Source organism: Vipera berus, assembly GCF_964194415.1.
Source record: "Vipera berus genome assembly, chromosome: 4".
Classification (NCBI taxonomy): domain Eukaryota; kingdom Metazoa; phylum Chordata; class Lepidosauria; order Squamata; family Viperidae; genus Vipera; species Vipera berus.
In genome coordinates, this window is record NC_138206.1 from 98,249,055 (window position 1) to 98,268,975 (window position 19,921).

General features: G+C 37.1%; 1 protein-coding gene across 1 annotated transcript in view; it reads left to right on the forward strand.

The window, feature by feature from the left end:
* PCCA (propionyl-CoA carboxylase subunit alpha) overlaps positions 1 to 19,921 on the forward strand; it is a gene marked incomplete at its 5' end in the record, with an annotated part of 233,369 nt that overhangs the window by 140,274 nt on the left and 73,174 nt on the right. The window contains 2 exons of the mRNA XM_081326398.1: positions 11,612 to 11,714; positions 13,625 to 13,672. Of these exons, the coding sequence (XP_081182524.1) occupies positions 11,612 to 11,714; positions 13,625 to 13,672 (151 nt within the window). The remainder of the gene's footprint in view (positions 1 to 11,611; positions 11,715 to 13,624; positions 13,673 to 19,921) is intronic.

Consider the following 19,921-nt stretch of genomic DNA (forward strand, 5'->3'; position numbering starts at 1 on the left):
TGTTTCTAAAAGTCAGAAACAATTAGACAAGAGTGGCTTAATGTAAGAGAAAGAAACTTGGGTAGGATCCACCTGAATGGATCAAGCAGTTAAAAGTGGAAATGGGAAGTTTGTGCCTTCAGACTTATCAGATTCTGTTAAAGCATTTAACAGTAGAATTGGTTCATCTTTTCACTTTTCCTGTCAGATTTACTGAGATGGCTGACAAATTTATTAGAATTATTTTCCGCATTGTTCGAATACTATGCTATATTTACTTTTCCTCTTCGTTCTCGTTCAACTATTGAGAAACCACCTAATCTTGAAAATCTTATAGTAAGCAATGCTTGCATGTATGTATGTATGTATGAATGAATGACCTAGACAAGGGAACAGAAGGGGAACTCATCAAATTTACAGATACACTAAGTTGGCAGGAATAGCCAACACCCCAGAAGTTAAGCTCAAGATCCAAAAAGATCTTGACAGACTTGAACACTGGGCCCTATCTAACAAAATAAAAATCAATGTAGATAAAAGTAAGGTTTTACACTTAGGCAAGAAAAACCAACTGTATAGATACAGACTAGATGAAACTTGGCTTAATGCCAGTAACTGTGAGACGGAGTTCTAGTGAACAATCACTTAAATATGAGCCAACGGTGCAGCAGCGGCCAAAAAGCCAATGCAGTCCTTTGCTGGGATAGAATCCAAATCATGTGAAGTTCTAGTATCACTTTACAAAGCCTTAGTAAGACCACACTTGGAATACTGCATCCAATTCTGGTCACCACAATATAAAAAAGAAGTTGAGATTCTGGAAAGAGTGCAGAGAAGAGCAACAAGAATTGAAGGCCCCTGATCATTTAAAAATTTAGATTTGCCTGCAGTATACAGTGCTCTTATTTCAAAATGAATCCTCGGTGCCTTTCTTTGTAACAAGAAGGGTGCTTGAGCAGGGTTGGAGTAGAAGACATCCAAGGTCCCTTCCAGCTTTATTTTTCTAAATTCTATGTTCTATTCATCAAAATTAAGAGTTCCATGCCATAATTAGAGCTCCCAAATATACAACGATGGTTACCACAGTTCTGCGTTTTCTGTGTGCTGAATACTTTGTACAATATTTGTGTGAGGTGCTATAATAGTTTTCAATTCATCAAAGCCAAATCATTGTCATTGAACTAGCTTCAAACTATTGCTCTATATCCTGATTTGATAGTCTTTTTACAGATGATGATATGTGCGTTTATGTAGCATTGGCATTAAAAACTAAATCTATTTTGATACAACTTCAGAGACCTGTGAATGTTGTAAAAAATTGCTGTGTCAACAAAAACATATGTTCATAGTTATTTGTTTTAAAATGTATATATTTTATACACACACACACACACACACACACACACACACACACACATACACACATGTTTTCTGAGGTTTACGCGGGTGTTTGTATGTAGATCTTTGGTCATTTGGGTTTTTCCCCACATAGAATTGAATATCAGGGCAACGTTTCGACGAAATCTCATCCGTCATCCTCCAGCTCCATTCAGTCACCCTGACTCCACCCTGGGACCCAATTTAATATTGGAATTGTTGCCATTACTCTTGGAGGAAAACCATTTCATCAAGCACACAGGTGTACTTTTCAACAGCGGATCTGCCTCACCTTTGGCACCGGCAGCCCCACCCAGCTGGTCCACTTCTGGGGCCAAAGTTTAAACATATCTCCCTTGCTTCTCAGCTAACAAAGTGAGAAAGAGCCTGTGGCCTAGAGGTTAAAACAACTGCCTAATGTGCAGTCAGCCCAGGTTTGAATCTCAGAAGGGTATGGCTGACTGATGAGAACAAATAAGCTTGAAATGCATATCAGTCTCCCTTAATTCTTTGTTAACAATCCAAAAAAATTTACACAAATATGAGCTGTCACTACTGTGACCACTGCCTGTGGATGGCTTGGGTTAGGCTAATTTGGTTATGTGTTTCTTCCTTTCTGTTTTCTGAAATGTTCTTTTTGTCTTTGAGCTTGGGAGTATAGGAAAATGAGAGTCAGTTTTGTAGCGAAGGCAAAATGCTAGAAAAATAGAAACAAAAACTGCTTTTAATCTTTCTACAATGTTTTAAACTCTTATATGTGAAAACATTGACAACATTTAAATAGGAGACCATTTTTCCTTTGTTTGGCAATCAGCTTCTGTTTAAATTTTTTTTTCATCTTTTCATCAAAAATTCTGTGTTCTGTATAGCTGTAAAAGATGTCTCTGGATTTGAACTTTTAAACAATGCTGAAATTGTTTTGTCTTTTCTGCCATAAAATGGGTGGTATGTGAACTGTTAAAAATTTATTTGCCTTTATTCCCCTTGCCCTTTCCGTTAAAAAGAAAACCACAATTTTTACGCTAGATCTAAAGTTACATTAAAATTGCTTATGCCCTGTCCCAAGCATTTTAAGTGGGCCATCTGTCTAAACATCTCTCTATTTTTTTTTCTGATCATTTCCTCAACTTATTCATGAGCCATGGGAGGGCTGCTTTGTAGTCTCCATGTAGCTGGTTCAGTCTACCCCCACAGAATACATTGATGTGCTTGCATAACATTTCTTTTCACAGTCCTGGAAATTCTCTGAACTTGATTCAGATGAATGGCTCACTTTCTGAAGTCCCCCCCCATCCCCTCCCCCCCTTTCTGTTGTAAAGATTGGTATTTAGAATTTGTCCTCAGTGGCTAAGAAATATAACATATTTATTCTTGATCACTTATAGGCCTCCAACTGTGAAAGTTATGATGAAAGATTTCTTAATTATTCTTTGACCGTTAATGTTGTTTAAAGTCAATGTGTCATTTTTATTTAGTGACTGAAATAGGTAATTGTGCAGCAGGAAAAAAAAATAGTTTAGGTGAGTGTCGTGCAAAATTGTCTTTCACTGCTGGGGTTGATTTGATCTTCCCTGTGAATGTAAAAAAACCCCAACATGTTAATGTCATTGTGCTTTCTTTGCTAACTAATACTACAAAATTTAATGAGACATTTCTTCCCATAACTCTTAACATCTTTTAAGTATCATTTGCAGTGTTCCAAATGTAGATGGGAAAATCCCTCATTTTTTTCTGCAAATCAAATAATTCACTTCATATATGGAGGTTGATTGGTGACTATCAAAGCTTAAATAGAATAATTACTTACCATAATAATGAATGGAGTTTGCATTGTGTGGACTGTTACACAGTTTAGTAATAATGTTGGGTTTTATATTGTATTATATTTATTGTTTGGTAATGTGTTCTTTAGTATTTAAGTAACACATAAATATGTTGGATTGAGTCAGCTGATAAAACTCACATTTTATATGTAGAACACTCTGTTTGCACCCTAAACTGCCCGCCCATGGGCCAGATGCGCCATGCTGAAACCGCGCCCACCCCATTGCCGTCAATGGGGAAACGTGATGTCACAAGTTTGACATGCCTGCCCTAAACCATTTGGTGAGGAGGCAAAAGTGGAAGAAATGGACTATTGTAATCGTATATGTGTATTACAAAATATGTATATGTAATATTTTCCTTTCTTTCTTTTGATAACCTGCATTAGTAACTTGATCACTTGTGTCCAGGGTGGGAGAGTGGAGTGAAAGGGCCTGCCGAGTCCTTTTTAGAGTTGCTTATTCACCTTTGATCCTCACCTGCCACTCGGTTCTTACCTGTGGCTCCAAGTAGCTGTAATACACAGAGTCGCCATACCTGGTAAACTGTCTTGGCAAATGGACCAAACAAGGTGAGAGTAGCTGGTGGGTTTCCAACCCTTTGTGAGGCAGGGGATTTGTCTATCCCATTGTAAGAATTCTGGCCCTGGCAGATTGAGCAAACGAGAGCAATCAACAGTTGAGTGGTCAAGAATGCTGGCCCAGCGTGTATAATGGAGTGCTAAGAGCACAAGAAGACAGACATCTTGGTCATCCACTGCATCAGATGAGGTCCCCAGCTGTAATGGGTATCCATGCCACTGCATTAAAGTTTCTTCTTCCAAGAAAGTGGGATTGCTTCTGTGCAATGCCTGTTCCACTTAAAAGTCTATCACATACAACTTCGTATTGTGCAATTCAGGCTAAGTCCAAATATAATTCATTAAGTCCTATGGCCTTGGGGAGTGTGAAGCAACCGAACAGAATAGAATAGAGTAGAATTCTTTATTGGCCAAGTGTAATTGAACACACAAGGAATTTGTCTTCGGTGCATAAGCTCTTAGTGTGCATACAAGCAACAAAGGATAAATCATGATCATAATCAGAAAATACAATCATAAATAATAAGATACAACATTCAGTGATAGTCATAAGATACTAAATAATCAACATAAATAATAATAGGATACTATGAAAAGCAAGCAACATAAATCATGAGATAAACAACAAAGTTATAGTCATAAGAAGCTAAGGAAATAGGTAATAGGAAAGACGAGAAGGATAATAGTAATAGTAATACAGCCCTACTAGATGGTTTGACATCCTAGGGCATAAGATAGCGTTGTGAGAATTAGTTGTTCAACAGAATGACAGCATGCAGGGAAAACTATCTTTGTGTCTGGTTGTTTTGGCATGCAATGCCCTATAGCAGGGGTCGGCAACCTAAAAAAGGAAAAGAGCCACTGGGAACCGGTTCCATCACAAATTAAAAAAAGTGGGAGCCGCGTGCGTGTGTCCATGCATGTGCATGCGCAAAAAAAGTTTTGCGCATGCACAAAATGGTTTTTTGCGCATGCGCGGACGCACGCGGTTGCCAATTTTTTAAAAAAGTGAGATGGAACCGGTTCCCGGTTGCCCGACGGCGACGGCCCGTCTGCAAAGCTGCCGCTTTCAGCAGCTTTGCAGACGGGCCGCGGCAGCTTCCTCAAAGAGCAGTGCCCCTGCCCATTCTGAGAGGTGCGCGCGCACCTCTCCGAACGACCGGAGGTGCGCGCGCACCTCCCCAAACCTTTGGAGAGGTGCGCGCGTACCTCCGCGCAAACGGGCAGAGGTGCCTCTCTTTGAGGAAGCTGTAGCGGCCCGTCTGCAAAGCTGCCGAAAGCGGCAGCTTCGGAGACGGGCCGCTACAGCTTCCTCAAAGAGCGGCACCTCTGCCCGTTCGCGCAGAGGTACGCGCGCACCTCTCCAAAGGTTTGGGGAGGTGCGCGCGCACCTCCGTCCATTCGGGGAGGTGCGCGCGCACCTCTCCAAACGGGCGGTGCCACTCTCCATTTGGAGAGGTGCGCGCGCACCACTGCCCGTTCAAAGAGGTGCGCGCGCACCGGGCGGCTGGGAGCCGCAGGTTGCCGATCCGTGCCCTATAGTGTCATCTTGATGGGAGAAGTTGAAACAGTTTATGTCCAGGATGTGAGTAGTCTTTAGATATTTTCACAGCCCTCTTTCTAGCTTAGGTGGAGTTGAGCACTGTTAGTTGTAGTCACAAATCTGCATGTAGATGGTCATTTGTCACTTTGCCTGGGGCAGCAGAGATGTGTGGCAGCATCTATCATGACTGTACAGCCCTTTTTAGGATAGCACTGCCCACCCTCACAGGAAGGAAAGGATTAGAAAAGGTATCCTAGCACTGCCTGTCTCACAATATCTGGCTAGTTATTGCAGCTGGTGGATCATCTTCTTTGCATTCGGTACGTATCAAGAAAATAAATAGAAGAAAACTCATCTTCGGAGCTTGGAACATCCACATATTGCTGGATAAAGACAAGGTGGCAAGGACAGAAAGACAAATGATGTTCATAGCAGCCCAATTTTGCTGTTATTGTATTTACATCATTGCACTTAGTTTGAGCTTGCAGATGAGAGTTCATTACAGAAGGCTGTGAATGGATGGGAGTTTCTATGAGGACATGGAACAGGTTAATTGGAAAAACCCTACCAGTGACAAATTTGTCATTTTAGGCAATTTCAACCATAGGATGGGGACAGAGAGGGACAATTGGAATGGAGTCCTTGGGAAAGGTGAGGTAAGAATACTAAACAGTAATGGCTTGCTGCTTTTGAGATGTATGATGAGCACAACCTGTGCATTACTAACAAGATGTTAAACTTGCGAACAGTACAAACAATCTGGATACATTTCAGGTACAAATACTGGCACTTACTTGATTATGTCATAGTCCTCTTAAAAACATCATCCAACCATTCATGGTACTGAGTTCTGGATAGATCACAGGCTGTGGTTCAGTCAGTACTCAACCTGCATATCAATCTTTTACATCATAGGCAACTGTCAGTATGTCTTTTAGCATCAGCAGATTTTGATATTTAGGTCAAGCCCAATGTTTTCAAGATGTATTTAATGAAAAACTCTCCAACAATTTACCACTTGTGAAAATCTGTTCTAAAATATGGATGCAGTTTAAAGATGTGATCATGCAGACTGTAACGACTCGGACTGAAAATTTGGGTGCATCAAGACTAATTTGAATGAAAACCAGAAGGGTCTGTACAGATTGGCAGGATGACTCATCATCTGTATCAAAAAAAGATAACCTTAAACCTGCAATCCAAAGTAGAGGTGGAATTGCAGGAAATGCAAAGAAAGGCTGAGCAGGTGAAATGCTATGCAGACATGCATGCCACCAGAGAGTTCTTCAGTTGCAATATAGTCAGCTTATGGTCCTTCTAAATCAGAATGACTCTTGTGTCATCTGATAGATTGAGCCTGATCAAAGACCAACAATGATTGAAAAACCACTGGGCTGAACGTTTTCCCAATTTACTCAATAGGCTGTCCACAGTTGACCCTGATGTCTTACAACAGATTCCTCAGCTGCCAGTCTTGGATGCCCTAGACCTGCCTCTCTCTGCTGAAGAAATCAAGCAAGGGTTCTCACAGATGAACTCAAATAAAGCAACAGGAAAGGATGGCATTCCTGCTGGGAACTGCAAAGCAGTAGACCGAAAAACCTTACAGATGTTTCAAGATATCTTGGAAGATATTTGGTTCACAGAGGAGATATTTGATTCCATGATGCCCTTCTGGAATAAATGTCTCTCTCTATAAAAATAAGGGAAGCCAATCAGACTGCAGGAATTGCAGGTATATTTCACTGCTGTCCATTGCAGACAAGATTCCCCCCCCAACATTCTCCAGAAAAGAACCTTTCAGATAGTAGTTTTCGGCCAGAATGGAGTACAGTAGCCATGAGGTGAGTGCAGGAGAAGTATGGCGAGTAGAACAAACCTCTTTACTCTGTCTTTGTTGACATGACAAAGGCATTTATCACTATATTCAGGGAGGCTGTCTAGAGTGTTCTGTTATGGATGCCGGAAGAAATTTGTGAAGTTGATTCAGTTGCTCCGTGATGGAATGAAGGATAAGTTCTTCACTGTTGTGATATATCACCTGCATTTGCTGCTTCCAGTGATGTGAAGCAGGGTTGTGTCCTAGTCTCAGACATCTTCAATCTTTTCTTCACTTGCATCTTGTCATGTGCTGTCCAGGGTCTGAAAGAGGGAGTGTACATCAAGTACCTATTGGACAGCTCTCCTTTTGACCTTCACCACTTGAACACATGAGGTGCCTCCATGTGGTCATTCAAGAAACCCTTTTTGCTGATAACTGTATGCTCCTGGCATGTAAAGACAGTGATGTATAGTCGGTACTAAACAAATTCTCAGATACTAAGCTCATTGAAATAGAACATTAACTGCTTGTATTTTCTCTTGCACTCATTCATCTATTACTGAGCAGTGTCTTGCAACTAAAGTGGACCCAACTTCCAGTACAAGAACGTGGCATTTTTCAATCTGGACAAAGGGGGCTCCAACTGGGATATTTTATTTGATTCAGGTCTTTCATAATTTGCTGGTTGTTTAAATAAATTGCATATTGCTGACTGTTTAAATGTTTATTTCTTCTGCCAGTAGTTTATTCTTTGGGAATCGCTCCTTTTATCTTGATATGGAGGCATCTGATAAAATGAAGATGTGTCTTTCTTACTATTGGGCTGTCTTTTCTTATATTAATGGTAGCTCTAGTTCTTTTGCAGAAGGAAAACTTTATTTTTATCAAATGGGAAGCTCAAAGATAGGGGAACATATTCTTTCAGTCTTTCCATCTTGTTGCCATAAGAATAGAAACCAAGATTTCAAGGCAATTTGCACCTCTGAGAGAAAATCCCAGCTGAAACCAAAACACCAACTGTTCAATCTTCAAGAAGATCTACCTTTCCTAGTGTTCAAAAGTTAAAAGAGTGGGGAGGAGGCCCAAGCAGCAATGATAATCATAACCCTCAGGTAATTGTTAAACTACAAACCTCTGAAACTAAATAACAACCAACATATGAATTTTATAAAGCACATCCCATCACTTTGCCCTACCATCCAGACAGCTTCAGGAAGAGAAACATTGGCTAATTTCAGAGAAATTAAACCAGTGGCATCCACCAAGAATACTTGATCTGCTGTGTGATTTACATAATGTCTAAAAATAACAGCAAATGAAGAGCTGTTCTAGACCTGAAGTTAGCAAATTAGTACTCAAGAGAAAAGTTTTACATGAAAACATCACACTCCTTCCTGGAGTAGCTTGATATGTTGAAACTACTTTAGAAGTCTTCTCCAACATGTCCATATAAAAGCTGTACTAGTGAACTCGCTATGAATACGCACCTTTTTCTTTCAGCTTGTCCATGGCTCCAGATGGTTGATAAAGGCATTACTGCTCACACTCTCATGAAGGAGAAGCTGATCTTTGTGATTACCGGTTCAATCAAACACATGATGGAGACTCACTATTCCATAGCAGGATGGTTAAACTCTATGGATTTAAATCTTGGGAAATAGAGTCTGAGCGTGGATGTGTTGTGCCAGAATGTAATATGATATGGAAATTTCTTGATGCATTTTTTGCGGCAGCATCTAGCCTTCAGATCAAGCCTTGCGATTCCAAGTAGAAAGTAGAAACTGCAAGCTGCGTCTCTTCAGAAGGTCCTGTCCCTCTGAGGTCAAGGGGCTGATCTGAAATGAACAGCTTCGGACAGGACTGCTCCGTTTTTATGTATCGTCTTAACATACTGTAGTCATTTTATGGCCACACTTTGTTGTCTTACTAATAACAGACACATTGAGTAGAACCTAATAAATTAATACTTGACTGGTTAAATAGTTTATAGACAATAGGGTGTTGGCAAGAAGGTAAAATGTCTTGCAGATAGAAATCAGTATTTTAATGCCAGTAATAAGGAAGATACTATTGCTGGAAATGAAGGAAGTTGCATAAACACTGGTCCAACTATATTTCTGAAATACCATTTAAATAAAAGGAACATTCATTGCTTCCATTTATTCCAATGTAGCAGTCACAATTACCTTAATGCTTGTGGTAAAACCAAGCGGACCGAAGAGATTTTTTTGCCTGAAGAAAATGTTTTTGATTTCTCCTGGTAACATACCATTGTTACCATTGCTACTTTTTAAAAAAAATTTCTGTTACTTTATTTTAGCAGATATTGAGGAGACCTTCTACCTAAGTTTCCTCAAGCAATACATAGATCTATCTAGCTCAAGGTTCTACCGTTTTAACTGACAGTTAAATAGTTTGAACTCTTCTGAACTTCCAACACCCCCTTCCAACAACCCAGCAGTGATTGCATGTTGGGCACCTGGTTATCTAGCCTGCATTTATGGCCTCTTGCAGCATCTTGCAATTATGTGACTGGTTTTGTTAAAAAATGGAATTTACTTCCAGTTTTCAGCAAAACTGGCCCATAGTGAACCATTGGTTGCTTAAAGACCGCAGCTTTCACTTTACAGCCATCAAGTTTGCTTAAACGGCTACTGCAAAAAGGGACGTAAAATCGAGTTGCTCACATGGGTAACCCACTTTACCATAATGTGTGACCATAATGGCAAGCTCCATTATAGTAAGTCATACAGATAGTCCTCGAGTTACGACCACAATTGAGCCCAAATGTATGATGCTAAGTGACACATTTGTTAAGTGAGTTTGCCCCATTTTATGACTTTTCTTGCCACGGTTGTTAAGAGAATTGTTGCATTTGTTAACTTAGTAACATGGTTGGTAAGTGAATCTGGATTCCCTGTTGACTTTGCTTGTCAGAAGGTCACAAAAGCTGATCACATGACCCCGGGACACTGCGACCGTCATAAATGTGAACCACTAAGCATCTGAATTTTGATCACGTGACCATGGGGAATGCTGTAACGATTGTAAGTGTGAAAAACAGTCATAAGCCACTTTATTCAGTGCCATTGTAACTTTGAATGGTTACTAAATGAACTGTTGTAAGTCGAGGACTACTTGTATGTGTTTTAAACTGAAGATATAAGGAGTTGTAGCTTAGATATGTCATGAATCTACTGTACTGAACAATTAACCTTGCATAATAAATTCAATAAAATTTGATATATCTAGGATGCTGAGTCTTTTAAATCTATGAATTTGTTGTTACAGTTTAAGATTGATTGTTTTATACAAATTATAGTTTTAATTTGCATACATCAAGAATTCAGTTCCATTATTATTACTTGTTTGTTGTCTAGGTTTCTGGTTGTCAGGAAGTTTCTTGATGACATATCTTCCTAAATGGGATTAAGTTCACCAGGCTTCCTTTTCTATAGATGTAATTAAGTAAAATAGCATGGTATAGGATTATTTGTAGTATTTGTAGAGAACTGAAAAGAGATAGCCTTCTAGTGTAATGAAATCACTAAACATATGTTGAGTTATAACAAGGGCATACAATCACAGGAGAGGAACTCAAGGAGAAAAGTGGGGCCAATTATGATAATGAACAGGTAGCCAAATGAAAAGGATGGAAGAGAGCATAGGGTAACAATGTGAAATTATGATTAGCATGGTAAGCAGCTGGCATAGCCTAAAAATTGTCAGATGTCAAGAACATCATAGCAGAATGCACTTTAAGGACAGTATGAAAAGAAAAGCTCTTTGGTATGATTGTAAAGGTAGTTATTGAAAAATACAATTTTTGCATTGGGAGACTAGTAATTCTGTGAAATTTTTATTTTAGAAATCTTGTATATTACTGATTTGTATATTGATCTAAACTCATTTATATGCTTCTTGTTCTTTGAAGATTTCTTTCCAGAAATATACTCAAATGTTGCTTCTTTTTCTTAAAATTTGTAATTTGATCTGTTTTCAAAGAACCAGTGAATTTACATTAAGGACCATTGGAAATATTACGTATATTTCTATATTTTAACACTGAAAACCATTACTGCAGTTTTGTTGTTGTTTTTATTAATAAGAAAATAGTTCAGTTTGTTTATGTTTTAAGATAAATCCTCAGTAGGAGCACAATATTTCTGACATTGCTTATTTACAGAGCAGCTCTAACTCTCAGGAGAATTAGAATGTAGATACACCTGCCCAGAAGCTGCCATTATGTCATGTCAGACTAAAGTATTTAGGATCTTGTTTCAAGACTGAGTATAAGCCTCCCTCACAAACCTGTAAGACCAAAGACTATAACATACTTGACCACCACCCCCAACTAGCATTAATAAAGTGGAGTTTGAAGAAGCAGATTCATCACTTTTCTCTTTACAATTAAAAAGCACTAACGTAGCTAGCTTAATTAACCAAATTGAAGCGATTTATAATATGTTACCTTGTTTTGTTTTAGGATTTCCCTTGCCAAACCTAACACAAAAAACTGGGAATTATGTGTTCAGCTTGGAGACACAACTCATGCAGTTGTAGCTTCTTGTCAAGAATCCATTTTCTTTGTAAGTATTCTCACTGTTGTAATAAATAGCATTTTGTAATTGTGTGGTATATTTGATTAAATTTCCAAGATTTAGACTGAAGAATAAAAGCATCTGAATAGTTTCCAGAAAGGGATATTTCTGTTGATCTGTTTTTAGGAAATCAACTATAAATCTTGTTGCATTGTAAAGTATATTAAGTGTTTTTTGATTTAAGGTTTTAGATCAATTTCATCAAAAGCATCTTATGTAATGGAATGTAATCATCAAAAACATGTCAGAATAAATGTACATGTCAGGCATGAACAACCAGACCCACATATACAGGTGGTCCTTGACTTATAATAGTATGTTTAGTAACCAAAGTTACAACAGCACTGAAAAAAGCAACTTATGAACATTTTTCACACTTATGACTGTTGCAGTGCCCCCATAATCACACAATTAAAATTCTTGATAACTGACTCATATTTATGATGGTTGCAGTGTCCCAGGGTCATACAATCACCGTTTGTGCCTTTCTGATAAGCAAAGTCAATGGGGAAGCCAGATTCACTTAACAACCTTGTTAAGGGCAAAATGCCCTTAACAAATGTCTCATTTAGCAACAGAAAATTTGAGCTCAATTATAATTGTAAGTTAAGGACTACCTGTATAGAGTTCAAACTAGCTGCTTTATTGTTCTATGCCTACTTCACAGGAATCTTCCCAGATTGGCAGACTAGATAAATCTCAAAGGCATTCAAGGTGGGGGGGAGGGGTGTCAGAACTTGCTGTCTTATGTCTTTACTCAACAAGTCCATGTTAATTCCCCATTTGAGCCCTCCTCCCACCTAGGACATTTGCTCTCTTAACAGCTTCGAATAGAAAAAGGTGTTTCAGAATGCACATGGGTTCACATGTACTAACTCATCATCTTGTGGACCCTCCCCAATCTTTGCCACACCTTCCTTGCACCCTTGTGTGCCCTTCCCTATCTGGCAGAACCTACTTGCCTGCTTGCGGGCATCTGGTATTTGCAACTTCCTGTCTTCCACATTGACCTGGTTGTCGGGAGGTGGCAGGGGCTACCAGATATTACTTGGCAACACTAGTTCCAGTCCCAATTTTTGTCCTAAATCAACTACCTGTATATGTCCTTCCTTAAAGTCAGTTTCTTAATTTGCAATTATTCCATTCATTGTGAGCTGTATGGGCTACCCTGATCTTTCATAAAGCTAATTTGTAGAGAGTAATTTGGCTTTGAAATGATGTCAACATACTTCCTTCTTGAGATTATTTGCAGAACAAATTATTTTAAATTTGGAGCAAAACTAATAGGTAAAGGTAAAAACATAGATACATATAGTGGTTGTCTATTGTTAGTACATACATGATTTTACATGTTGAGTACAACAGCTGAATATATATAATAAACAATATATAAAAGATTTACCGTAGTTCTTAGAATTATATTGTTCTATATTTTGCTCCACAGTGGAGACTCTTTAGTGAGGAACAAAAGAATAAATATAAATAATTGTGGAGTTCCCTCTCCCAACTCAGTTTTGCTCTCTCAATATTGGTTTGGTTTATTTTCCTCTTTGCTGTATATATGCAGGGGTGAGATTCAGCTGGTGCGCACCACTTCGGCAGAACCGGTAACTAATTTTTTGTTGCCCAGGCCCAGAATGGCCTTCCGGAAGCAGCATCCACACAGAGAACCGGTTGTTCACATACTTGAATCCCATCACTGTATATATATATATATATATATCTCAATGGGGAAACTGGAAACATATTCATTTTGGTTCCCTCCTGATATCTTGGAAATAAATTGAGATTTTTAGCTCCACGTATCGTACTTCCAACTGTTTAAATGTCAAACAGTTTTACCTTAGAATTCAGGGTAGTTTTTGCTTTGTGCTTTTGTCTTTTTACTGTCCCTTCAGTCACACCTGGTATGTTCTGATATGGAATGCGGAGGAATCATTTCTTCAGTGAGTTTACTTCCAATAAGCTTTATATTGCTTTGTGCCTGGAAATCAAAATAAGGAACAGTTATATTTGCAGATACAATCTAGGGAAAAGTTTCAGATGCCATCTTACCACATCAGGAAATAATTCACTGCTTTTATGAAAGCACCAGCTTGAAATAAAATTTTAAAATTAAAGTTATTATTATAGCTTGAAATAGTTTCATTGTGATGTTTTGCTTCAGGTAATCCATTTTGATTAGTTGACAAACTTGTATTTTCTCCAGCAATATTTATTCCACATAAATATGTATACTGTGTTGAAATATTTTCTTTTGAAGCACATTTTGTTTCTAATTCTTCACACTTACCATATTATTTTGAAATCTTACGTCCACTTGCATTGCTTTAGTGACCTTGTTGATTAAATGCACCTTCTAACCATAATTGTTATTTTTTTCTCATCTTTCTTCATTGTTGTTCTTTAAATATGGATCTTAGTCCAACCTTGTATAAGACTTCCTGTTCGCATTAGCGGGACTAAATGAGTGTGAGGAAATAAATATTAAAAGTATTACTGTATATACAGCCAATCTTACACACTGAAATTATATATTCAGAATCATTATCCTGAATCTATCAGGATATTTATCAGGGGTCTTCAAACTTGGCCCTTTTATGACTTGTGGACTTCAACTCCCAGAATTCCTCAGCCAGGCATGCTGGTTGAGGAATTCTGGGAGTTTTTCCACACGTCATAAAAGAGCCAAGTTTGAAGACCCCTGATTCATATGCTAGGTTAGAAGATTATAATTTTAGTTGGGCAAGATCGATATCAGATCCAAGACCAAGGACAACACACCAAAATCCAATTGAGTCCAATCTGTTATTTGCTTCTGCCTAAAGGACAGAATGTTATGTAATACACAGACACACACTTTCCTCAAGTGCCTAGAAAGACAATTAAGGGGAATTGTTTTTCATTTATCCTAACCGGCTCTCTATTTTCTACTATATAAATTATCTACTTTTTTAATTGTTGCCCCAAGTGGTTTTTTTCTGTTTATTTTTCTTATCAATTGTTCTTATGGACATATATTGGCATAATTTTAGATGATTTGGTATTAATTGTAAAATATGTTTTAAAAATACTGGATTTCTGGGACATTCAATGAAAGTGAATACTTCTTTTTATCTCTGTACATTTCTGGATTCTACTATGGAGCTTCAGTCAGAATGTCCTAGAAATAGGGGGTGTTTGGTTCCTTTCTTTCTAGTTCATATGGCCAAGGGATATGGCTCTTGCTCTTTCTTATTTTACTTCTGCTGCAGGCTCATCATATGGAGTAGACCTCTTATTAGAGTTCAGCTCATTCAATGAAAATAATCTGTGGTAAAATGTATTTTTAAAATTCTTTTATTACTCTTTGTTTTGTGTCTTTTTGGGGTTAGTAATGTTTATTTTTCTCATTAGAGGAACCAAAATGAGTTCTACTCCATGCCATTCCTGGCTTATGGCCATAGACCTATCTTTTAGGGAAAGCTTTAGCAGTAGCTTCTTGATGGTTATTCCTAATGTATTTTGAATCTTGCAAGAAGATATTGTTTTTATTGCTAGGTCCTTTAGTTTCAGGTCCCAGTGTTAGCAAACATCTGAACTCTGCTGTAAGCCCACACTGGCTATGCCAATCCAAATGTTTGGCATCACTGAAATAAATGAGACACACATAATTGCACAGTAGGTAGACTGTGACCATCTGCTTTGAAGTCATAGCTTATAACCATGAACTCCTGCTGCTGGTTTGCCCATACTCAATTATATCTATTAGCATTTCCATGATAAAGTTGAAGTACCAGACATAAATCTGCCAAAGAAATAGTTAACTCTCTGTATCCTGAATATTAGCTCTTCATCTTTAATTGTTTCATTGATAGAACATGTCTGATGTGTGAGCTATTTCATCTTGTTTTGGAATCTCTAAAATCTGCCCAGTGGGGAAATTTCTCAGAATTATGCTGCCAAAGCTTGCTTTCTTTGCTCTAAATTTCATTGCCTTTCTCAGAGCAAGACAGGCTTATTACCATGACTTTAATGTGGCTCTTAAGGCTTTATAGAATGAAAATAAAATAAAACTACTATACTGACTAGATGTGCATCAGCTGTGACTAACTGTTTTGATGTAGCCTTTTCAAAAGACTAGAGCAGAGCTTTCTTTTTTGAAATGTGTAAAGCAGTGTAGACATAGTTTCTCAGATGGATCTAATTAGTCCTTCATAGGGAATGGTTGCCTATTTGTTGCAGCTGAATTCTCATTGCATTCACCCATAACTAGAAACACCTCAGTTCAAACACATTTTTTTCAAACAAAAAGGGGTTTAAGGCTCCATGTTTTACTGCTTTTTGATGTCTGTTTCTCTTTAACAAAGAGAACCTTATGTTTATACAACTGTTGTTATTAAGAAAGCCCAGCTTTGTTGAAGAACTCATCAATATCTGACCGTTGGTAAAAGTAGAAGATGTTGATATACTAGGTAGGGAAGATCAGTTACATGTTTCTCACACAGTAGGCTCATTTATGGAGACAGCCTTATAGTAGCTGAATACAAATAACACACATCTAGTCAGATCAGATGTTATGACTGTTGCCAGCCTCTAATCCATTCTTTCTCATGGCTGGCTGTGGGAATTCCGGGAGTTGAAGTCCACATAACTTAAAAGTTGCCACGTTTGAGGAACACTACTCTAATCTCTCTCTCTCTCTCTCTCTCTCTCTCTCTCTCTCTCTCTCTCTCTCTCTCTCTCTCTCTCTCTCTCTCTCTCTCTCTCTCTCTCTCTCTCTCTCTCTCTCTCTCTCTCTCTCTCTCTCTCTCTATATATATATATATATATATATATATATATATATATATATATATATATGTGTGTGTGTGTGTGTGTGTGTGTGTGTGTATATACATACATACATACATATATATATATATATATATATATATATATATATATATATATATATATATATATATATATATATATATAATCAGTCTAGGAAGAATTAGTAGACTTGGCAAGAGGCGTGGCGATATAAGTAAAAATAAATACTAAAGGAGGAAAAAGATCAGCTCTTCATCTTAGGCTCTTTCAATTCCACCACGTACATTAATTTATGTGGAAATGAGGAATATCAGTATTTAAATTTCTGATTGGTTTTCATCTTGTAATCTAAGTTAAAATATCAAGACTCATATTCAGGGTGATTTCTCAGCAACATCTGAGCATCTGGAATCTAAAGCTTGCAAAAAGATACAAGAAGATGAAAGGAGTTTGTACTTGATTTTTCTAAAAAAAAATAGAGCATAGTGTGTGCTGACCATGATAAATTTCACATTTATGAAAGAATTTTGATAAAATATCCTTTGTGATTTATTATCACAATATTTAAAAAGAAGAGAATAATGTAGTGATTGAAATCCATTCTTAGCAGTTTCAAAGCCAGAAACCTCACTTTTCTTAGTCATCAAAGCTCATTCTCTTAGAACAGTATCTATTTTATGAGTATGAAATTTTCCTTTTAACAAAGATCTGTATCTATTTTATGAGTATGAAATTTTCCTTTTAACAAAGATCTGTGAAATTACAGAAAGGTCAGATACAAGTTTTTTTTTAAAAAAAATAGCCTCTAATACCCAGCAGTTTCATTTAGTAGACACATTCTTACATTTTCTTCATTCTGTAAATAAAGCATCATGTAAAGTGATGTCAGAAAAGTCGTACTGATCAGATTAGATCACGGGTGTCAAACTCGCCACATCATGTGATGTGTTGTGACGTATTGTGACTTTTTTTGCATTGCTGGGGTGGGCGCGGCTTCCATATGATGCAATCGGCCCGTGGGCTGGCAGTTCGACACCCCTGGGTTAGATCATCTAATTTGCATCTAGTCTTCCAAATTGGCCTGCCAGAAAGTTATTTTTATAGAAATAAATGATCAGCTTATAAAAATACCTTGTTCTCTGATTCATCACCAGATTTCAGTATTCAGAATATTACATTTGAAGTTAAAAGAATACTTAACTACTATGACTAATTGTCATCAATAGATCTTTTACATGCAGTTTTTTTTAATGATCTGCATTGTGATGGTGCATAAATTAGTTTTATATTATTTTAATTAACTTTCCTCCTTACAGCCAAGCCATTTAAGGAAGTGATCATCACTGGATCATGAACAATATCAACTATTTTATATGATGAGGTCCCTAAATGTGTGGGCAATTTCATTAGATAATTTTCAATTTATTCTTTTCAATCTTTTCAAATGTATTCAAACAAGAAAAACAAAGAAACAGTTGATGGCCTCTCTAAAACAGAGCTACTGCCTAATTTTTAACAACATACTTAAACTACATAGTATTGCATTTGTCAAAATAATTTAGGTACAGTCATAGACTAAAACAATTAAATATAGCATGCAGTATATAAAGTACTTTTTTGCAGTAGAAACTAATCATACCAAGACTATGTTGCAATCTAGCATCTTTTTTTTAAATGATGTTTGTAACTTTCTGCTCAGTGTGTCCCTTTTTTCTCTTCAGTAAATATATTTTGGAAGATTGAAAACCAAATCATTGTCAGGTTTCTGGCATAATTCATTAAATGTAGTTATAGTTGACTGCATTTTGTGCAGGTTCACAAAATTGATCACAGTTTATTTATTATAATATCTGACCATGCATAAAAGAGTTTAACATATAAATTTCAGGTCTTTGATCTGTTTTATTATGACATTTAGCAAGTAGCAAAATAATCTTTTTATGTTAAATGCTTAATTTCCTCTTTTTTCCCTTTCTTTTAAAAATTACTAAGACACAACAATACAATACAAATTACCAAGACACTGAATTGTCTTAGACTTCTCTAATTATTTTTATTCAATGAAAATAACATACTATTTACTTACTGGAGAGCCTTGCTTTTGTAAAGAAAAATAACGGAACAATGTCAGCAATAAACCATATTGCATGTAGGTAGCCTTCACTTACCGACTGTCAACTCTGTCATTAAGTGCAACATCATGTGACCATGACTTGTGACTTCCTGCCAGCTTCCCCACTGGTTTTGCTGGTTGGAAGCTAGGTATGAAGTTTGTAAACGGTGATCATATGACACTGAGATTTTATAACCATCAAAAATGTACCCTGCTTTCCAAGAAAATATATCTCTCTATATATATATCTATACACACACACACACACACACACACACACACACACACACACACACATGCACACAAGCACACACTATTTTGGACATGTGTATAAAGCATTTTAAAGAAGATTCAGTTTTCTTCTGAATAAAGAAAACTTGTGTTTCTTGTAATAAACACAACAAATATTAAATAAACATCACTCTGTAAGGTATCTTTAATTATCAGAATTACAGATAGTCCTCGATCTACAACCGTTCATTTAGTGACCGTTCAAAGTTACAACGGCACTGAAAAAAGTGACTTATGACCATTTTTTCACACTTATGGCCATTTCAGCATCCCCATGGTCATGTGATCAAATTCAGACACTTGGCAAATGACTCATATTTATGGCGGATAAAGTGTCCTGGGGTCAGGTAATCCCCTTTTACAACCTTCTGACAAGCAAAGTCAATGGGGAAGTGAGATTCATTTAACAACCTTGTTACTAACTTAACATCTGCAGTGATTAACTGTGGCAAGAAAAGTTGTAAAATGGAGTAAAACTCACTTAACAAATGTCTCACTTAGCAACAGAAATTTAGGCTCAATTTGGTCGTAGGTCGAGGACTACCCATACTGCAGAAACAAAGAGAAAGAGATTTCATAAGATATTGTCCTGAAATGTTAGCAATAAGCCTGGGGCTGATAGTTCTGTATCAAGAGGATTGGAAAAGAATAATAACAAATAGGCTAATTCAAAGGAAGTGTGAGTAATTAGCATATAAGTATGAAAGCAAAAGGGTTAAATTATAGAGTAATTAGTAAGTGGATGATTAACATAAATGTAATAGTTTTTATAGTTATTTGAATACAATTGGGAATATAAATTACACAAAGTGCAGGGTATGATTTCATAATTAAAACAATGCCTACTTAAAGCATGTTAAATGTTTGAGTGGCATTACCTATAATTTCTGATTGATGCTTGTTCTTCTATAATTGCATCCTTTAATGTGATAACAAAATACTAATGAGTTTTCATATAATTTTTTTAGGGAGTAAAACTTTTCTAGCTTCTTTTGAT